Source organism: Mustela erminea, chromosome X (assembly GCF_009829155.1).
Source record: "Mustela erminea isolate mMusErm1 chromosome X, mMusErm1.Pri, whole genome shotgun sequence".
NCBI lineage: Eukaryota > Metazoa > Chordata > Mammalia > Carnivora > Mustelidae > Mustela > Mustela erminea.
The window spans coordinates 14,665,335-14,688,158 of NC_045635.1; the positions used below are offsets into that span (position 1 = coordinate 14,665,335).

Genomic DNA, 22,824 nt, shown 5'->3' on the forward strand with positions numbered 1-22,824 from the left:
TTCTTGCTCTACAAGAATAAACAAACCATTATGTTCATCGAATTTGAAAAATGTTGAGCACCTCCTGTGTATCTATCATACACTGTACCAGGCACAGACGGTAGAGCAATGAACAAAATAGGCAAAAGTCCTTTCCCTCATCCAGTGCAGATCCCAGAGGGGAAGGAGAAAGGCAGTCTGCAACATACAAACTTTTTTTTTTTTTTTTTTTTTTTTTTACAAAGAATCACACAGCACACTCTACAACTGACTTTTTCTCTAAAGATGATATCATGAACATTACTCCAAGTGAATACACATAGTCCTAACTCAATCTTTCTAGTAGATGTGCCATAAAAATTATAGAGTGACAAAAATCTTACTCAATTGAAGGCCATCCAGCTTGGTTCCAGGGTTTTGCACTTAAAAGCAATGTTGTATAGAACAAATACTTCTCCGTGTGTGTGTGTGTGTGTGTGTGTGTGTGTGTGTGTATACATACATACATACACATGTGCATGCATACAGCCATAAGTTTTAGTACTTTTTTAATACAAAATTTCAAAATGTGGAGTTTATAGATTTATGGTTTAAAATTTTGCTGGATACTCCAAAAGAGTTTTAACAATTAACAATCTGAAAAACAACATACCAACTTTTCCACATCCTTGTTAGTCTCAGATATTACTACACTTCTTGATTTTTGCCAAGCTGTTGGATCAAAATGGTAAATCTCATTGTTTTAATTAGCACTTTTGCCTATCTTATGTTTTTGGACATTGCATTTTTCTCTTCTTTGAATTTCCTATTTGTATTATTTCTCCATTTTACATTGGGTTGTTTGTCATTTTCTGATCAATTTTTAGGAGTACTTTGCAAATGAGGGATAGAGGATTTTTACAGTTACATTGTATATATTTTGTCATTTTGCTTTAGTTCTATGAAAGCACATTTTTGTATATAATTTCATCGTATCTTTTGGAATTTCATCTTTGTTAGAAGAATGTCTCCACAACAAGTTTATATTATATTATATTTTATTATGTTAGTAAGTTAATCTCAAATTATTTTAACAGCTTTGTTGAGGCATAATTCACACACCATGAAGTTGACCAGTTTAATTCACCGATAGGATATTTATAGAGTTGTGCAACCATTGCTATAACCTAGTTTCTTCTTCTTTTCTTTTTTTAAATTTAATTTATTTTTTTTCATTGTTCCAAAATAATCTAGTTTTAAAACATTTGTGACATTCTAAAAGGACAACTTGAACCCATTAGCAGTCACCAGTCACTTACCTCTATCACAACTCTAGGCAACCAGTAGTCTGTTTTCTCTTTCTGTCTCTATAAATTTTACCTGTTCTGGATATTTCATGTAAATGGGATCTTCTGTGACTGGCTTCTTTCACTAAGCACAATGTTTTTGAGGTTCATTAATGTAACATGTATGAATGCTTCATTCCTTCTTATGGCTGAGTAATATTCCATTATATGAATAGACCACATTTTCTTTTTTTAAAATTAAAAATTTTTTTAAGGTTTTAATTCCAGTACAGTGAACACATAGTATTACATTAGCTTCGAGTGTACAATATAGTGATTTAACAATTCCAGACATCATCCTGTGCTCAGCACGAGTACCTCCTTCATCCCCATCACCTATTTCACCATCCCCCCCCCACCGACCACCCCTCTGGAAACCATCACTTTGTTCTCTATAGTTCAGGGTCTGTTTCTTGGTTTGCCCCCCCTTGTCCTTTGTTCATTTGTTTTGTTCCTTAAATTTCACATATGAGTGAAATCATATGGTATTTGTCTTTCTCGGACTGATTTCACTTAGCATAGTACTCTCTAGCTTCATCCATGCTACGGCAAATGGTAAGATTTAATTCTTTTTTTGGCTGGGTAGTATTCCATTGTGTATATATATCACTGCTCTTTATCTACTCATCAACTGATGGACACTTGTGTTGCTTCCATATCTTGAGTATTGTAAATAATGCTTCCATAAACATAGGGAGGCATGTATCTCTTTGAATTAGTGTGCTTGTATTCTTTGGGTAAATACCCAGTAGTACGATTGCTGGATTGTAAGGTATTTCTATGTTTAACTTTTTGAAGACCCTCCATACTGTTTTCCACAGTGTCTGCTCCAGTTTGCATTCCCACCAGCAGTGCGTGAGGGTTCCCGTTTCTCCACATCCTCACCAACACCTGTTGTTTCCCGTGTTGTTGATTTTAGCCATTCTGAAAGTGTGAGGTAATAGCTCATGGTGGTTTTGATTTGCATTTCCCTGATGGTAAGTGATGATGAGCATCTTTTCATGTGCCTGTTGGCCATCTGGATGTTGTCTTTGGAGAAATGTCTGTTCTTGTCTTCTGCCCGTTTTTAAAATTTGATTATTTGGTTATTTGGATGTTGAGTTTGATAAGTTCTTTTATATATTTTGGATATTAATCTTTTGTCGGATATGTTATTTGCAGATATCTTCTCCCATTCCACAGGTTGCCTTTTAGTTTTGTGTATTGTTCCTTTTGCTGTGCAGAAGCATTTTATTTTGATGTCGTTCCAATAGTTTATTTTTGCTTTTGTACCCCTTGCCTCAGAAGACCTATCTAGAAAAAGTTGCTATGGCTAATGCCAGAGAGGTTACTGCCTGTGCTCTCTCCTAGGATTTTTATTGCTTCAGGTCTCACATTTAGGTCTTTATTCCATTTTGAGTTTATTTTTGTGTATGGTGTAAGAATGTGGTTTCATTCCTTCCACGTAACTGTCCAGTTTTCCCAAAGCCATTTGTTGAAGAGACTGTCTTTTCCTCATTACATATTCTTTCCTGCTTTGTTGAAGATTAATTGACCATATAACTGTGAGTTTATTTCTGGGTTTTCTATTCTGTTCCGTTGATCTCTGTGTCTACTTTTGTGCCAGTAACATATTGTTTTGATTACTACAGCTTTATAATATGACTTGAAGTCTGGAATTGCGATAATGCCAGTTATATTTTTATTCTTCAAGATAGCTTTGGCTTGAATAGTTCACATTTTCTTTGACCATTTATCAGACCATCGATGGAAAGTTGTCTTTTTTCCACTTTTTGGCTATTATGAATAATAATGTTTTGAACATTGGTGGACAGATTTTCTGCATACATATGTTTTCATTTCTCTTGGGTATATACCTGAAAGTGGAATTGTTAGATTATATGGTACCTTTATTTTTAACATTTTGAGTAACTTGTAAGCTTTTATCCCCAAGGGTCTGCATAATTTCACATTCCCACCAGCAGTGTATGAGGATTCCAGTTTTTATACATCCTTGCCAACCCTTATTATGATCTTTTTTATGGTAGCCATTTTAGTGAATGTGAGATAGAATCTTATTGTGGATTTGATTTGCATTTTTGACCAGTGATATTGAGGGCCTTTGTATGTACTTATTGGACATTTGTTTATCTTCTTTGAAGAAATGTCTATATCAGATTCCTTTTCAACTTTTTTTTTTAAAAGATTTTTATTTATTTATTTGACAGACAGAGATCACAAGTAGGCAGAGAGGCAGGCGGGGGGGTGTGGAGCAGGCTCTCTGCTGAGCAGAGAACCCAATACAGGGCTCCATCTCAGGACCCTGGGATCATGACCTGAGCCGAAGGCAGAGGCTTTAACCCACTGAGCCACCCAGGTGCCACCTTTTTCAAAGAATATTTTATTCATTTATTTGAGAGAGAGAGAGAATAAGCAGAAGGAGGGGCAGAAGGAGAGAGAAGCAGACTTCCTCCCCTGCACAGCAGGGAGCGTAGTGTGGGTGTTCAATTACAGGACCCTGGGCTGATGGTGCAAGTCAAAGACAGACACTCAACCAACCGAGCCACACAATCGCCCCTCCTTTTTCAATTTTTAATTGAGTTATTATTCTTTTTATTATGGTGTTACAAGAATTCTTGATATATCCTATACACATCACTTATTAGATAAATGATTTGCAGATAGTCTCTCTCAATCTGTGGGATATATTTTCCCTTTCCTTATGGTATTATTTGCAGCACAAAATTCTCAATTTTGATGAAATCCAATCTCTCTCTCTCTCTCTCTCTCTTTTTTGCTTGTGCTTTTGATGTTGTATTTAAGAAGCCATTGCCTAGCTCAAAGGTATGAGGATTTATTCTTATATTGTCTTCTAAGAATTTTATACATTAAGCACTTACATTTGGGTATCTGATCCATTTTGAGTTAATGTATGTGGTGTGAGGTAGGGCTTTAACTTTATTCTTTTACATGTGGCTATCTAGTTGTCCCAGCACTAGTAGTTGGAAAGACTATTCTTCTCCCAAGTAATTGTCTTGGCACATTTGTCAAAAGTCAATTGACAATAAAGGTATAGGTTTATTTATAGTCTTTAAATTGTATTCCATTGATCTGTATCTCTATCCTAATGCAAGTGATACACTGTCCCGATTAGTGCAGCTTTGTAGTAAGTTTTGAAACTGGGAAATGTGAGTTGAACTTTGTTCTTGTTTTTTAAGATTGTTTCAGTTATTCTGGCACCCCGGCATTTCCATATGAATTTTAGAATCAGCTTGTCAACTTCTACAAAAATGCCAGCTGGGATTTTGTTAGGGATTATTTTGAATCTGTAGATATATTTGGTGGCTATTGCCATTTTATTTTTATTTTTAAAAGATTTTATTTATTTATTTGGGGAGGGGGAGACACAAAGGGAAAGGGTGAGACAGAATCTTAAACAGACTCCCTGCTGGGCACAGAGCCCAACATGGGGCTCAGTTTCTCAACCCTGAGATCATGACCTGAGCCAAAACCAAGAGTCAGATGCTTAACCGACCAAGCCACCCAGGCCCTCCTGGTTATTGCCATTTTTTAAAAAAAGATTTTGTTTATTTATTTGACAAAGACACATTGAGAGAGGGAACACAAGCAGGGGGAGTGGGAGAGAGAGAAGCAGGCTTCCTGCTGAGCAGGGAGCCAAATGTGGGGCTTGATTCCAGGACCCTGGGATCGTGACCTGAGCCTAAGGCAGATTCTTAACTGTCTGAGCCAACCAGGCACCCATGGTTATTGTCATTCTAATTATTAGGTCTTTTAGTCCATGAGCATGTAATATTGTTCTATTTATTTAGCTCTTTAATTTCCTTGAAGAAAGTTTTGGTTTCTCTGTGTAAAAATCTTGAATTTCTTTGTTAAATTCATTTCTGAGTATTTTATTCTTTGTAGTGCTATAGAAAGTAGAATTGCTTTCTTAATTTACATTTTTGGGTTGTTCATTTCTAGCCTATAGAAATATAATTATTTTTTGTATACTGTGCAATCTTGATTAACTTGTTTATTAATTCTAATAGTTTTTAGTAGGTTCCTTGGGATTTTTTATATATAAAATCATACTATTTCTGAAGGAAAATAGTTTCACTTCTTTTCCAATCTGGATGCCTTTTACTTCTATTTCTTGTTTAATTGTCCTGGCTACCCTCTAGACTAATGTTGACTAGAAGTGGTGAAAGCAAATATCCTTACTTTGTTCCTGTTCATAAAAGGGACACATTCAGTCTTTCACCATTAAGTATATCAGCCATGTGTTTTATGTAGATGCCTCTCATCAGATTGAGGAAGTTCCCTTCTATGCCAAATTTATTGAGTGTTTTTATCATGAAAGAGTGTTAGAGTTTGTCAAATGCTTTTTCTGTATCTATTGAGAGGATCATGTGTTTTTTGTTCCTTTTTTAAAAATTAATATGATATTTTTTAAATTTCAGATATTAAACAGACCTTGATTCCTGGGATAAATCCCACTTGTTCATGGTATATAATCCTTTTTATACATTGCTGGGTACAGTTTGCTGGTATTTTATTGAGGATTTTCCATCTACATTCATTTTTTTAAAATATTTTTATTATTTATTTGACAGAGCAAGAGAGGACAAGCAGGCAGAGCAGCAGAGGGTGAGGGAGAAGAAGGCTCCCCACTGAACAGGGAGCCTGATGTGGGGCTCGATCCCAGGACCCTGGGATCATGACCTGAGCTGAAGGCAGTTGCTTAACCAACTGAGCCACCCGGGCGCCCCAATATTCATTTTTTTTTTAATTAAAAAATTTTTTCAAGTAATCTCTATATCCAACATGGGACTCAAACTCACAACCCTGAAATCAAGAATTGTGTGCTCTACTGACTGAGCCAGCCAGATGCCCCTCCATCTATATTCATAAGAGGTGTTATAGTGATGTGTGCTTTTCTTGTGATCTTTGGTTTTGGTGTCAGGATAAAATATTGGCTTTGTATAATAATACGGGTATGTATAACAAGATGGGTAGTATGCTCAATACTTTTTTTGAGGAGTTTGTGTGATTGGTATTAATTTTTCTTTAAATGTTTGGTGGACTTCACCAGTGAAGCCATCTCATCCTGAGCTTTTCTTCATAAGAACTTGTTCGATTACTTCCTCAATCTTTTTATCTGTTCTAAGTCTGTTCAGGTTTTCTATTTCTTCTTAGTCAGTTTTGGTAGTTTGTATCTTTATAGGAATTTGTCCATTTCTTCTGGATTATCTAATTTGTTGGTGTATACTTGCTTATAGTATTCCCTTATAACCTTTTATTTCTGTGAGGTCAATTGTGATGACCCCTCTTTCATGCCTGATTTTAGAAATTTGAGTCCTTCATTCCTTTTTTCTTGGCCAGTCTAGCTAAAGTTTGTCAATTTTATTGATCTTTTTGGAAGAACCAATTTTTGGCTTCGTTGATTTTCTCTATTGTTTTTCTGTTTTCTATTTCATTTATAGGCACACCTCAGAGATACTGCAGGTTCTGTTTCAATCCACTGTAATAAAGCAAATCTTACAATAAAGCAAGTCAGGAGAATTTTTCAGTTTCCTAGTGCATATAAAAGTTATGTTTGCATTATACTGTAGTCTGTTAAGTGTGCAGTAGCATATCTAAAAAACAACATATATACTTTAATTTTATTTTTTTAAAAGATTTTATTCATTTATTTGATAGACAAAGGTTACAAGTAGGCAGAGAGGCAGGCAGAGAGAGAGAGGGGAAGCGAAGCAGGCTCCCTGCCGAGCAGAGAGCCCGATGCGGGGCTTGATTCCAGGACCCTGGGATCATGACCTGAGCCAAAGGCAGAGGCTTTAACCCACTGAGCCACCCAGGTGCCCTATGCTTTAATTTTAAACTACTCTATTGTTAAAAAAAAGGTAGTCATCATCTGAACTTTCAGCTCCCTGTAATCTTGCTGGTGGAAGTTCTTGCCTCCACCTTGATGGCTGCTGACTGATCAGGATAATGGTTGGTGAACACTGGGGCAGCTGCAGCAATTCCTTAACATAAGACAACAATGAAATTTGCTAGATTGATTGGCTGTTCCTTTTATGAACAATTTCTCTGTGGCATGCAATGCTATTTGACAGCATTTTTCCCCCAGTAACTTCTTTCAGAATTGGAGTCAGTCCTCTCAAACCCTGCTGCTGCTTTATCAACTAAATGTATATACTATTTTAAATCCTTTGTTGTCATTTCAATAATCTTCACACCATCTTCACCAGGAGTAGATTCATCTCAAGACACCACTTTCTTTGCTCATCCTTAAGAAGCAACTTGTCGTTCATTAAAATTTTACCCTGAGATGGCAGCAATTCTGTCACATCTCTAGGCTCCACTTCTCATTCTAGTGCTCTTGTTTCCAACACATCTGCAGTGACTTCCATCACTGAAGTCTTGAACCACTCAAAGTCATCCATGTGGGTTGGAGTCAACTTCTTCCAAACTCTTGTTAATGTTGATACTTGACCTCTTCCGATGAATCACACATGTTCTTAATGGCATCTAGAATGGCGAATCTGTTTCAGAAGCTTTTCAAATTGTTTTACCTGGATCAATCAGAGGAATCACTATCTATGGCAGCTATGGCCTTATGAAATGTTTTTCTTAAATAATAAGACTTGAAAGTCTAAATTCCTCCTTGATCATGGGCTGCAGAATGAATGTTGTGTAGCAGTCCCAGAACCATGAATCTCACTGTCCATCTCCATCAGAGCTCTCAGGTGACCAGGTGTACTGTCGGTGAGCAGTCATATTTTAAAAGGAATCTTTTTCTGAGCAGTAGGCCTTAACAGTGGGCTTAAAATATTCAATAAACCATGTTGCAAATAGGTGTGGTGTCATTTAGGCTTTGTTGTTCCATTTAGAGCCCAGGCAGAGTGGATTAAACTTAATTCTTGAAGGCCGGAGGGTTTTCAGAATGGTGAATAAACATTGCCTTCGACTTCAAGTCACCAGCTACATTAGCCCCTAACAAAAAAGTCAGCCTGTCCTTGGAAGCTTTGAAGCCAGGCAGTGACTTCTCCTCTCTAGCCGTGGAAGTCCTAGATGGCATCTTCTTCCAGTAGAAGACTGTTTCATGGCATTGAAAATCTGTTGTTCAGTGGAGCCACCTTCATTCATTATTTTGGCTAGATTTTCTGGATCCCTTGCTGCAACTTCTACTCAGCACTTGCTGCTTCACCTTAAACTTTAATATTATGGAGGTTCCTTAAACCTCATGAACCGACCTTCACTAGTTTCAAACCTCTCTTCCGCAGCTTCTTCATCTCTCTCAGCCTTCATAGAACTGAAGAGAGTTAAGGCTTTGCTCTGGATTAGGCTTTGGCCTAAGAGAATATGGTGGCTGGTTTGATCTTCTAACCAGACCACTTAGACTTTCTCCATATCAGCAATAAGGCTGTTCCATTTTCCTATCATTTGGGTTTATTGGGATATCACTTTTAATTTCCTTCAAAAATTTCTTTCTTTGCATTAAAAACTTGGCTAACTTTTGGGCACAAGAAGATTAGTCTTCAGCCTCTCGGCTTTCAACATGCCTTCCTCACTAAGCTTAATCATTTCTAGCTTTTGATTTAATATGAAAGGGGCGCCTGGCTGCCTCAGTCACAAGAACATGTGACTCTTGATCTCAGGGTTGTGACTTTGATCCCTACATTGGGTGTAGAGATTACTAAAAATAAATAAATAAACTTAAAAAATATAAAGTGAGAGACCTTTGACTCCCTTTAACTTGAACATTTAGAGGCCACTGTAGGTTTAATAATTGGTCTAAGTTCAATATTGTTGTGTCTCAGGAAATAGGGAGGCTCAAGGAGAGGGAGAGAGATGAGGGATGACTGGTCAGTAGAGCAGTCAGAACAGATACAATATCAATTAAGTGGCTGTCCTATGTGGGCATAGTTTGTGGCACCCCAAAACAATTACAATACTAAAATTAAAGATCACTGATCATAGATCACCATAACAAAATAATAATGGAAAAGTTTGAAATACTGTGAGAATTACCAAAATGAGACAGAGACACAAAGTGAGCAAATATTATTCGAAAAATGTCATTGATAAGCTTGCTCAGTGCAGGGTTACCACAAACCTTCAATATGTAAAAATACCTTAGAAGTACTATAAAACATTTATGCCTATAGTTTTCCTCTATTCTTTATTCTTTCCATCTGTTTTCTTTCAGTTTACTCTTTTTTTCCTAGTTTTTGAAAGCAGAGATTATGTTATTGATTTGAGATCTTTTTTAATACAGGCATTTGTAGCTACAAATTTTCTTCTAAGCACTATTTTGGTTATGTCTCATGCATTTTGACATATTGTGTTTTAATCTTCATTTATCTTAAAGTATATTCCAATTTCTCTTGTGATTTCTTCTTTGACCCATTGATTATTTAGGATTGTGTTGTTTGATTTCCTTGTATTTGGGATTTCCCCAAATTTCTTTCTGTTATTAATCTCTAATTTATTCCCTTTGTAGTCAGAAAAGATACTTTGTATTATGTTAATCATGTTAAATCTATTGAGACTTATACTGTGGCGTAACGTAGGATCCATTGTGGAGAATGTTCCATATGTGATTTAGAAAAATGTATATTCTGCTGTTGTTGGGTAGAGTGTTTTATACATATCTATTAAATTTAGTTGGTTTGTAGTGCTGTCCAAGTCTTTTATATCCTTTTTTATTTTCTGCCTCATTGTTCTATCCATTATTGAAAGTAGAATATTGAAGTCCCCAACTATTATTGTTAAATTGTCTCTTTCTCCCTTCAATTCTGTCTGTTTTTGCTTCATATAGTTTTGGGCTCTGTTGTTAGGTTCATATATGGTTACAATTGTTGTCTTCTTGTCTGACTCTTTTATCATTATAAAATATCCCTCTTTATCTCTAGTAATATATTTTGTCTTCAAGTCTATTCTGTCTACTATTAGTGTAGCCACTCTAACTCTGTTATGGTTGATGTTTGCATAATACACATTTTTTTGTTCTTTCGAGTTCTTTGTATCTTTGAAACTAAAGTGTATCTCCTGTAGAAAACATACAGTTGGGTCTGCCCTCTCTGCTTTTTGGGGGAGGGGATATATGACTCATAGCCACTTTACTTCTCTCTTTTTCCTTTATTTAGAATTTATTTTTGTAAACGGTCAAGGTGGTTTAGCATTCAGACATAACTATGCTAGCACTGTGTTAAAAAAAATAGCCCCTTTCCACTGAATTGTAATACCTCCTTTGTCATATAGATTATTCCCATATATAGTTCACTAAGTTTATGCAATTTCTATTATGTTCTGCTCATGCATGTCTTCTTTTGTGTTAATACCTATTGTTTGGTTTTAGCAACTTCACAGTAAATTTTAATGTCTGCTATAGCAAGTCCCTCTTTATTTTTCTTGTTTTTTAAAATTATCTTGGATATGCTCAGACATCAGTTGCTTATGTAAAACTTGGAAATCAAAAAGAAAACACCAGTGGTAATACTTTTAAAATTTCACAATACATGCACATACATACATTCATACAAAAACACTGACCACCTACTAACAGGGTATGTGTGTAGTTAGGCAATTCATTTGAAGTGGAACACATTAAAACAAGACACAGTGGTATGGTTTATGTGTCTTTCTTTCACCCAATAATTGTTTTGTTACCATAGGGTGAATACTATGGAAAGTAGTGCCATCAGGATATTGAAAGAGAGAATGCTTTCACGAAAAACTGACCTCATTCGTGCTTTCCAACTTCAAGACCGCAGTAAATCAGGTAATTATGTTATGCTTACCATTTCTTAATGTACCAGCTTACATAAAAATCAGTTTTTACTTATTTTTTTTGCTCCCTTAAGATTTCAGTTTTCTATTTTTACTAACAAGGAAAGATAGAGATAAAAATAAAATATAATCCATTATGTGCTTGAAAAAAGCCATATTCCTCCTTTGCAGGAAGTTTCTTTCAAGTTAAAACAACAACAACCCTTCTATTCTGGTATCTCAGACTAGATACTCCATAAGGCCCTCCTGCTAAGTAACAGCTAGCTTCTAGAGGATACAGAATTTTAATGCATCTACCAGCCTCACAGTAAGATAAATATGTAGGAAACATTTTATTTCCTCATGAAAGGTTTTTTGAAACCGTATTTGGGGCATGGAGTAGCAAGCAAGCACAAAATAGTAGATTGTCCTGAGGGCAAATGCTAATTTTGGTGTAACACTCAATCCTGAGACTAAACCATGGGATAAAAGAAAGATGGATAAGCTGAATCTGAGAGTTCTACATTAAACCTGGGCCCTCAAAGAGGCTACAGTAGGCCTATGTTTGTAGTGCCCCCCACTCTTGGCAAGCAAATGCAAATCCATGTTCAAGGGATGCATCCCTAATTTTGGCCACTAATGTATCCAGAGATTAAGATCAACCACGAGCTCATAACCAAAGATTGTGAAACAGCGAGGCAAGCTACCATGAGTAAGAGTCAACAGAAAGAACAAACTACAGATTTAATTCCCTAAAGACATCAGATATTAGAATTTTCAAATGCAAATACAAACAACTAAGAAATGTTTAATGAAATAAAAGATGGAATTGCAGACATGCATTTGAAAACAATTTGAAGAACCAAATAGATAAAAAAATATACTTGTTTAAGAAAACCCATAACGGATGGGTTAAACAGAAGATTAGACATTGCTTAAGAAGGAATTAGAAATATTAAGTGTTATGGACAGTAAAGTCAAGTCTAACATACATCTACTCAGGGTCCCAGGAGAAAAGACTGTAAGAGGGGATATATTTGACATGATTATGGCTGAGACTTTTCCAGAACTGATAAACCAACTCACATTCACAGGTAGAGAGGTACAGTGTTTCTCAAACAGGATAAAAAAAATAAATACACACCTATACACGCTTGTGGAGAAACTACAGGACACCAACAGCAAATAAAAATATCTTGGGGAGCACCTGTGTGGGTCAGTGGGTAAAGCTTCTGCCTTCAGCTCAGGTCATGATCTCAGGGTCCTGGGATGGAGCCCTGCGTCAGGCTCTCTGCTCAGCGGGGAGCCTGCTTCCCCCTCTTTCTCTGCCTGCCTCTCTGCCTACTTGTGATCTCTCTCTCTCTGTCAAATAAATCTTTTTAAAAAAATCTTGGAAGCAGAGAGAAATACACATTGCTACAAAGAAAAAACAGTTGTACTGTTATTAGACTTCTCCATAGTTGCAATAGAAACCTGTAAACAGTGGAATCATATATAAAACATACTGAAACCAAAACTTAGAGAAAGATACAACATGAAAACACAAGACCAAAGTTGTAAGAGCTCTATTAATATTAGACAAAGTAGATTTCAAGGAAATATACATTACTCAAAATAAAAAGGGACACTTTGTAATGATAAAATAGTTTGACAATTGAATCCATTCTAAATGTATATGTATTGATTTATAGCCTCAAAAATATATTTAAGAAAATGAACAGAACAAATAAAAGTAGATAAATCTACCATCACATTGGGAGATTTTAATACCCCTTTGACTAAAAGAATTAACGGACAAAAAGATTAGTAGACTTTCCCTAAAAGACGTATATAGAACTCTGCACCCAACATTGCAGAATATACATTTTTGTCAAGCACAAATGGAACATTTACAAATATTGATCATAAACTGGAACAGAAGGCAAATCTCAACAAATTTTTGTATAAGAAACATACAGAATAAATTTTCTGTCATAGTGAATTGACAGAAGGTAGCCAGAAAATTCCCTGGGGCTTAGAAATAAGAAATATAATGCTAAATAGCCCTTAGATAAAAGGAAAAATAACAGTGGAAACTAGAATTCTGCAACTGAATGAAAATGCAACATATTGAAACTTATAAGATACAAGTTAGAGAAGCACTGAACATACATATATTTTAATATTTTAAAAGATGAAACTAAGATCAACAAAGTAAAAAAATAAAGATTCTTTGAAGAAACTAGTAAATCTGATAAAACACTGGTAAGGAGACAACAGAGAAAGAGAAATAATCAATGCCAGAATTGAGAAGAGAGATGTTACTACAGACTTTACAGATATTAAAAAGCTCATAAGATGTATTATAGAAACTCTTATGCTCGGGCACCTGGGTGGTTTTGTCATTAAACATCTGCCTTTGGCTCAGGTCATGATCCTGTGGTCCAGGAATTGAGCCCTGTATTGAGCTCTCTGCTCAGCAGAGAGCCTGCTCCTCTCTCTCCCATTTGCCCCTCCCCCTGCTTGTGCATGTGCTTCTCTCTCTGTCAGATGAATAAATAAAATCTTGGAAAAAAAAAAAGAAACTCTTGTGCTAATAATTAACACTTTATATTAAATGGACAAATTCCTAAAATACGTTACACATAACCCACTGTCTTGCCAAAACAGACACAAAAAGAAATAGAAAATCTCAACAATCCTATAACTGTTGAAGAAAACGGATATGAAATTTTGCAACTTGTCCCAAAGACAGCTTAGTTCAGATAGCCTCATTAACCATTACAATATACATTTAAGAATAAAACCAGTATTACAAAACTCTTCCAGAGAATGGAAATACAAGGGATATTTCCAAGATTATTTTAGGAGGTCAGCATAACCTTGATACCAAAACCCAACAAAAACATTATGGAAAAGGAAAGTTAATAGCTAATCTTGCTCATAAACTTAGATGAAAAAAATCCTAAATGGAATATTAACAGAAGGTTAAATTACAACCAAGTTTTGTTTAGTCTAGAAATGTTAGGAATTGTAGCTTGTTTTAACATTCAGAAATCAATCAGTTTAATTCACTGCTTTAACAAAATTAAAGAAGTTATGATTCTCCCAAAATAAGAAAAATTGTTGGATGTGTTTTACCTTGATATCATGGCTTCAAAAACACTTAGAAAACTAAAAACAGAAGAAAATTTCCTTCATCTCATAAAGGATGTCTAACAAAGCCTATAGAAAAAAGCACACTTGATGGAGTAATGTTGAAACCTTTTCTTCTAAGATGGGGAATGAGAGAAAGATGCTGAATAATTCCCATCCCCCAACGTGTCCATAGCCTAATCCCCAGAATCTCTGAATGTTACCTTACTTATATGGCTAAAGGGATTTGCAGATGTGATTAGAACAATGATCTTGACCTAGGGAGACTACCCTGCATTATCTAGGTGGAATCGATATAATCAGGATGGTCCTTTCAAGAGGGATGTAGGAGGAGTTGGAGTCAGAGGAAAAGGTGACGTGCTGATGGAAGCAAATATTAAACAATACACCCTGAAAACGGAGGAAGGTGCCTCAAGTCAAGGAATATAGGCAGCCTTTAGAAGCCGAAAAGGGGAAGAAAATGGGTCCTCCCATCAGAGTTTCCCAAAGGAACCAGCCCTGCTGACACTTGGACTTGGCCCAGCAAGCAGATTTTGGGCTTCTAATCTCCAGAACTTTAAGAGAATAAATCTGTGTTATTTTAAGCCGCTAAGTCTGTAGTAATTTGTTACAGCAGCAGTAGGAAACTAATACAGATGTGTACTGTCAAGATTGTTCAACACTGTATTAGGGATGCTAGCTACTGCAATAAGGCAAGTTAAATAAGATGATAAGAATTAGAACGGAAGAAATAAAATGTTACTATGTGTAGACAACATAATCGAGTATACAGAAAACCTAAATAAAGACAAAGAAAAACTCTTAGAATTAATAAGTGAATTTAACAACTTGTAGAACACAATGTCAATACACAGAAATTGATTGCATTTCCATATATTAGTATATTGGTTAGAGTCTGTTGAGGACTCAGAAACCACAGCAATCATTTGAACAGGGAAGTTTAATATAAAGAATTATTAACTAGTTAAAGGTGATTAATTACTAAAATGGCTAAAAGAGAACTCTAAAGGATACAGGAATAGAAATTATAGGGAGCAGCTATTATCTCTAAGGCTAAGAAAGTGTACTCAAGGAAGGAACAAACTTAGAATAGCCCCCTACTCCCTCCAAGGCTAAGATTCAGATCTCATTGGACAGGGAGTGACTGTGGCTCACTAGGTGGGGTGGAAGTTCGCTCAGGTGTCTCATATCAAAGATGATCTATAGCTGGTGGGTCAGGACTGAAGAGGATGGAGCCACCCACTGGGGTGCCAGCAAAACCCTCTTTAGGTTGTGTACCACTGAGTCTCCCACACACTCCTGGCAAGGAAGCCATTCACTCTGGTATTGGTAAAATTGACTAGATAGTGGGTGCCAATGCATTTCCCACACACCTCTGGCAACCATGCTGTGCTATAAAAGCAAGAAGGAAAGCATACCAGAGGTATTTCTTCTGCCAAGTCTTAGAGCATCCTTCCTGTGCCCTCTCTTGACATTATACCAGGTGCCAAAAGAGAAATATTTACAGGATTCAGTTCCAGTATCACAAAACAGGGCAAAGAAGGGTAGATTTGGAGCTGAGGGGGAATAAACTAATAACAGATAGAACTAAGAATTAACTTTTAGATAATGAGAATCTTAAAAGATACCATTCACAGCAGATAAGCAAGAACTGAGGAAAGAGCCTAATGACTGATGTATGAGATTTCTAAAATATTATTAAAGGAAATTTAAAAGGATTGGAATAAGTGGGTAGATATTACTGTGTTTAAGGGCTGAAGTTATCAAGATATAAATTCTTTTCAAATTGAATTATAGGTTCAATGCACCAAAAGGGCATGTACAAAAATGTTCTTAGCAACACTGTTTGTGATAGCCTCAAACTGGGGATAACCCTGATGCCCACCAACAGTTGAATGGATATATAAATTGTGTGTATTCACACCATGGAATGCCATACACCAATGACAATAAAGATGCTGAAACTGAATAGAAAACATGGCTGACTCTCATGGACTTAGTGTTGAGCAAAAGGAGTCAGACTCCCCCTGAAATATATACCTCGTGATTCCATTTACATATGGATCAAAAAAGACAAGAGGTTAATTATAGTGATAGAAATCAAGATGGCAGCTCTCCTTAGGAAAAGTGGGTGGTGGTAGTAATTGTGAGAGGCCACAAGGGGGCCTTTTGAATATTGACAGTGTTTTTTTTTTTTTTTTTTTTAAACTTTGAGTTTTTGTTTAGGTTCCAATTAGTTAACATACAGTGTAATATTAGTTTCAGGTGTGCAATATGGTGATTCAGTACTTTCACATGTCACCCGGGTCTCTTCCCCTGTTTAACCCCATGCCCCCACCCACCTTCCCTCTGGTGACCATCAGTGTGTTCTCTATAGTTAAGAGTCTATTTCTTGGTTTGCTTCTCTCTTTTTTTCCCCTGTGCTCGTTTGTTTTGTTTCTTAAATTTCACATGAGTGAAATCATACGTATTTGGCGATGTTCTTTTTCTTGTCCTTGGTGGTGGCTACATAGGAACTCCCTTGTGACAATTCACTGAGCTCTGAATTTGTTTCGTGAACTTATCTGTATGTGTTGAACTTTAATTTTTTAAAAAAGAATATGGCCAACAAACACATGAAAAGATGCTCATCATCACTCATCGTCAGGGAGATGCAGATCAAAAACCACAGTGAGCTATTACCTCACACTTTCAGAATGGCTAAAACCAACAATACGAGAAACAACAGGTGTTGGCGAGGATTTGGAGAAACAGGAACCTCCATGCACTATTGGTGGGAATGCAAAATGGTGCAGCAACTATGGAAAATAGTATGGAGGTTCCTCAAAAATTAAAAAATAGAACTACCTTTTAATCTGGCAATCACACTACAGGGTGTTTACCCAAAGAATACAAGAGCACTAATTCAAAGGGATACACACGTCCCTATGTTTATAGCAGCATTATCTACAACAGCCAAGATACAGAAGCAATGCAAGTGTCCATGAATGGATGAATGGATAGAGAGTAGTGGTATATGGACACACAATGGAATATTACTCAGCCATAAAAAAGAAAATCCTGCCCTTTGCAATGACACAGATGGAGCTAGAGAGAATTAAGCTTAGTGAAATAAGTCAGAGAAAGACAAATACCGTATGATTTCACTCATCTGTGGAATTTAAGAAATGAAAGAAGCAAAGGGATAAAATGAGAGAGAAAGAGAGGCAGATCAAGAAACAGACTCTTCACTCTGGAGAACACACTTCTGGCTACCAGAAGGAAGGTGGTGGGGGAATGGGTGAGACAGGTGATGGGGATGAAGGGGGGCACTGGTCGTGATGAGCACAGGGTGATGAGTGGAAGTGGGGAATTTCTATATTATGCACCAGAGCTACGGTGCCTGTTGGGACAGATCACAGAGGGGAACAGGAGGAACCCAGGCTTCGAAACCCCGGGCCTTCGAAACTTGGTTCTGCCAAGTAAGTTGCATTTCTTTACCAAATTATCAACCAATGATATGGGCTTTGTTGTTATTGTTGTTGTTATTGTTGTTAGGAAAACTTTCTATGGGCCAGTGGGCCTTCTCCATGGAGAACACTTTGGGGCTGAACTTACCATGGAGATCCCTGAGTCCACATCTGGTAACCACAGACAAAAATGGAAATATTAACTACATGTCCACCTTCCAGGATATCCACATTCAGAAACCTGTGAAAGAGGCAAGTGAAACGTAGCTCCAGCTAAAGCCTGTCTGGATGGGGCGCCTGGGTGGCTCAGTCGAGTTAGGCATCAGATTCTTGGTTTTGGCTCAGGTCATGATCTCATGGATTGTGGGATCGAGCCCCAAGTCAGGCTCTGAGCTCAGAGTGGAGTCTGCTTGGGATGCTCTCTCCCTTTGCCCTCCCCACCCCTCACACATGTGCTTACTCTCTTAAAAAGAAAAAAGCAAAAACAGACAAATAAAACCTGGCTTGAGCAAAACACCCTTCAGACGACCTATAAGAGGAACTCAGTCCTCTGAAATGTTGGGGATGGTGCGCCTGCATGGCTCAGTTCGTTAAGCGTCTACCTTTGGCTCGGGTCATAATCCCAGGGTCCTGGGATCAAGCCTCGCATCGGGCTCTCTGCTCAGTGGGGAGTCTGCTTCTCCCTCTGCCCCTCACCCTGCTCTCATGCTCTCTCTCTGACAAATAAATAAATAAAATCTTTCTTTAAAAAAAGGAAAAAGAAAAGTTGGGGAGTGAGAATCATCTAATGGATGGGTGTGGCAGTCTGGGGAAAGGCCTAAGGATGCTCTCCCAAGTACATTGTGATCTGTTTGTGAAATTTGTGCCTTCTAAGGATAGGCAAGATGGAAAAAGAAGGAAAAGGCTTCTGCAAGCAAATCCATGTCAAATATATGATTCTCTGACATCCATTCTTTCATTCAGCTCCCCCTTAAAATACTCAGCAGAGCCCCTGTTAAACTGTAAGGGTATAGCCTAGCTGACATGACATTTTATGCCTTAAAGACTTGTAAACTTTAGAATCTCTTATTAAAATGAGAATAGCGCAGGGAGAATTACCAGACACCACCCCCCATACTTACTAGTTAACAACCCTTTGGCAATTGGTTATAACACTGGGCTGAAAGGGAGCTGATGGGGACTGAGATTGGGGTGATTGTTTGCAGGGGAGATAGGAAAGTAAGAGCAGAGGGAAGAAAAGCAAAGTGCGAGTGGGAGAGTGAAACACCCACACGGAGAAGGCTTTAGGCTTTATCTAAGAGGCAGTAAACCATGATGGCCAAACCCATAGGCCTTGGCTTCAGGCAGCTGAGAGTCAGATCCCCTTTACCAACTATGTGAACCTTGAGAAACTGAACTTTACCTGTTTTCTAATCTGTAAAATGGGCATAATAATTCTGTTCCCCGGGCCTCTTGTTGAGGACAGAATGAAATGAAAACTCTCATGGAGGGTTTCCCATGGAAAACTCTCCTCATAGAGCCTGCACTCGGTTTTCTCAGTAAATGTTGGCTGCTGTTCCTTGCTTCCTGAATGGCATGGGCCCTGTCCCCTGACCCACGCAGGCTGCACTTGGTTCCGCATACAAGAGCATGGTCTTGTCTTTGATTAATGAGGGCTGGTCCTCCAAGGAAGGCCTGTCATCTCGTTTCTATCTGAATCACATCCTTTGAACTGGTGATAATGTTTTGTGTTTGCTACATTTACTACAATTGACCTGTGTTATTAATTCTATGTGTTTTAACACTTAGAACATCTTTATTTTAGGCTCAGTCTACTCTAATTGAAACTCTGTACAGATACCGCTCTGACCTGCAAATCATCTTCAATGTCATTGACTCTGATCACTCAGGTAAACGAGCGTCGATTAGTTCGATAGCAGTAGAAGGCAAAGGCTAATGTGTTTCTCGGAAAGCAGAATTCAGCTTTCATCTGTTGCATTCTTTGCCCAAACTTGAATTAACCTGGGCTAGGGGGATGAATAAACTTATGTTATATATTATTATTATTATTATTTAGTTTGTCTAAAAACTGTATTTAAGACCTTACTGTCCCTATAGGCCTCTGTATCTATTGGGCAAGAATAGCTCCTTTTATAAGTCACCAGCACAGATGAAAAGATAATTTCCTGGCCATTTAAACATAGTGGTTACTCCAGGCAATAAAAAAAAAATCATCAGATACTCCCCAACTGCAGAGATCATTGAATACCAAAGGTCAATAATCAAAATATTAAAGTAAATCTATAAAACATGGCAGAGCCACTGTTTACCATTATCTTATTGAGGGCCAGAGTATCTTCTCCCTCTGCTTTGATGTCCCTTTCCCTTAAATAGAGCCCCACAGTCCACAGTCTACCCCCATCCCTTCGGTATATACTAATTCCAGGTTTGGAATAACCTCAGGACCTTGAGTATAATCTGGACCTGGAATAATCTCAGGTACGTGAAAGTGACATATTGTGTCTTAAATTGACAGTCTGACTTTTTTATTTCCTTCAGTGTCTCGATGTTTGGGCATGTGAGTGAGCTTCTCATTAGGACTCTTCAATCAGTATAAGTCCCCCCCCCCCCATTAGGTGGGTCTTAAAACCAACACTCACACCTTCTTCTTTATTCCTTTAGGCCTGATTTCCATGGAAGAATTTCGTGCCATGTGGAAACTCTTCAATAGTCACTACAGCATTCACATTGAGGATTTTCAAATTGATGAGCTTGCTGAAAGAATGGACTTAAACAAAGATGGAAGCATTGACTTTAATGAGTTTCTAAAGGCTTTCTATGTAGTGCATAAATTGGAGAAGTTGAACAAATCAGATGGCCAATCTCCTTAACAAGAACGAGGGCTTTCCCTCCTTGTAAACTCTTGGGCCCAAATTACTGGTGCCATCTTTGCAAAACCCTTGTAATTCATAATCAGTAGTAGAGAAAGGTAGACCCCCCCCCATTCATGCCACAAGCAGATGTATAGTATGGGGTTTGAAGTCCCCATGAAGTGGTAATTGGTAAACTAGGTTAAATGTCAGCTGATAGGATTTGGCTCCAGTGTTAGGACTCATACATTGCCAAGTAGAAACTGGGTTTGATCCTAGTGTTGGCCTCTTGGACCAGGAGACCAGAGCAGTTTGGAAACATGTGAAAGGAACCCACAGAGCAGCAGAGAAAAGTGCAACATGTGTGAGTGACTGAGGGATGGGAGGAGGCATACCAAACTGTTAATGGAATAAAATATGTCCATCTTTAAACTGAATCTTCTTTGGAGACCATAAACCAGTGATTCTCAATCTTGGGGGAACCACCCTTGAGGGATGGGGCCCATATCGGACTCTTGGGGGAAGCTGTGGGAGTATATTGTTTGAAAAAACCTATTTTTTTGGTCTTGTCTGTTGGAGACACAAGGTGAACACAATTCAGATTGAGCCCTACAGTTAATATCATTTGCCGCCTTCACTGGGGAGATGGGGCTTTGGTTATGCACATGCTGTGCAATTTATTCTACTATCCTGAATGCATATCAAGCATCTAGATTTCTCTCTAAAGGCGAGTATGCATTTCATTTTTTTCTAATTTTGAGAACCTTAAGATCTATCAATATGCCAGGTTAGATATCCACAACTACCTGGTACACACACCAGGAATAATGGATAAAATGTAACAAATTTCTTTTTTAAATGCATAGCTGAGCTGGTAAGAAAGTAATAGAAAGCCCTAGTGGGCAATAAAAAAAGAGCATAATTAAAACTGTAGCAGTACTAATGTTGGACAGGATATAGCCTTTGAGGCAAAAATATCATTAGGGATAAAAGGGGTCATTATTGAATGCTAAGAGGAATGATTCACCATGATGATAAAAGAATTATAAATACATATGCATCCAATAACAGCTTTAAAATTTATAATGCAAAAATTGACGTAATTACTAGGAAAAATTGATAGAGGGAGATTTTTAATACACCTATGTCAGGAATAGACCATTTATATAACAGAACAGTGTATAGATTTTTGGACAACCCAGTTAATCCACTGAATTTTGTGTGTGTGTGTGTGTACGCGCGCACGCGTGCGCATGCACTCTAGAATTAATTTTAGATAATACACATTGTTTTCAAGCACACATGGAACATTTATAAAAATTGACCCTCTACTAGACTTCAACACATATCTCAAATACCAAGCAACCAAAAACAAAGATACTACATTCTCTGATAATAATGTAATTAAATTAGAAACAACATAAGATAGCCATATTAATGAGTGAAAAGGAATACAACTGTAGCTCTACCAGAAATTGCTAAAAATAGTTCCCAAGAATATGATGAGTAACTATTTTTAAAAATAGGTGAATAGACTGTTTCTTAGAGAAAAATGTAATTTACTAAGGCTAACTCTAGAACAAAAGGAGGTTCGGAAGAGACACAACCATTAAAGAATGTGACCGCTTTGCAGTGTGTCAGTTTGGCTAGGCTGAACGGCATTTCTCAGAATGCCTGTTCTCGTATGTTTCCGGTTAAAGTGGGTGGCCAGGGAGACTCTTGAGTGATTGGGAAGGCCAAGGGAAGTAGCAGCCATAGTGTAGCTCGCACACACTGTTGCTGAGCTGCAGGGTCACTTTGTTGGTGTGAAGTGGCCCACAATTGCTCTAAGTTCCCCTGGATCCTCCGTCAGCTTCTCTGAGTCCTGGGCCAGGTGTGTGTTAGCTCCGTGATGAGGCACCCGGGCCGGGTGTGTGTTAGCTCCGTGATGAAGGGCCGTGGCTTCCGCAGCACGGCCTCATCACCAACGCCAGAAACGGTAGGAAGGGACTCTGGCTGCGGTCCGTCCTTATGCGGTGCCGGCTTGTGTGTGTGTGGGTTGGAGCCTGTGTTTCATCTTCCCCTCCTGACTACCTGCCCTGAGGACTTCGAGCTCCAACACCAGGTAAGGCGTCTTCCAGAACCTGTTTACCCAGATCCCACTTTTGCGTAAGCCCCTTCTGCTGGTTTTATGTATCTATAAAACCCCGACTAATACAGAATTTTGTACTGAGAGGGGTTCCAAGAGAGCAATCTTTTTTTTTTTTTTTGAGAGAGAGAGAGCGCGAGCAAGCAGGGGGAACGGCAGGCTCCCCACTGAGCAGGGAGAGCCTGATGTGGGGCTCGATCTCGGAA

At 37.9% G+C, this 22,824-nt stretch overlaps 1 protein-coding gene across 3 annotated transcripts in view; it reads left to right on the top strand.

Annotated features, from left to right (window-relative positions):
* The window catches only part of PPEF1 (protein phosphatase with EF-hand domain 1), a 113,877-nt gene extending 92,956 nt beyond the window's left edge, over positions 1-20,921 (top strand). For all 3 annotated transcript variants that reach the window (XM_032331525.1, XM_032331524.1, XM_032331526.1), the window contains 4 exons: positions 10,964-11,070; positions 17,730-17,893; positions 19,446-19,530; positions 20,303-20,921. In XM_032331525.1, coding sequence (XP_032187416.1) covers positions 10,964-11,070; positions 17,730-17,893; positions 19,446-19,530; positions 20,303-20,511 — 565 coding nt within the window. In that variant the 3' untranslated portion in view covers positions 20,512-20,921. The remainder of the gene's footprint in view (positions 1-10,963; positions 11,071-17,729; positions 17,894-19,445; positions 19,531-20,302) is intronic.
* The last annotated feature ends 1,903 nt before the right edge of the window (positions 20,922-22,824 follow it).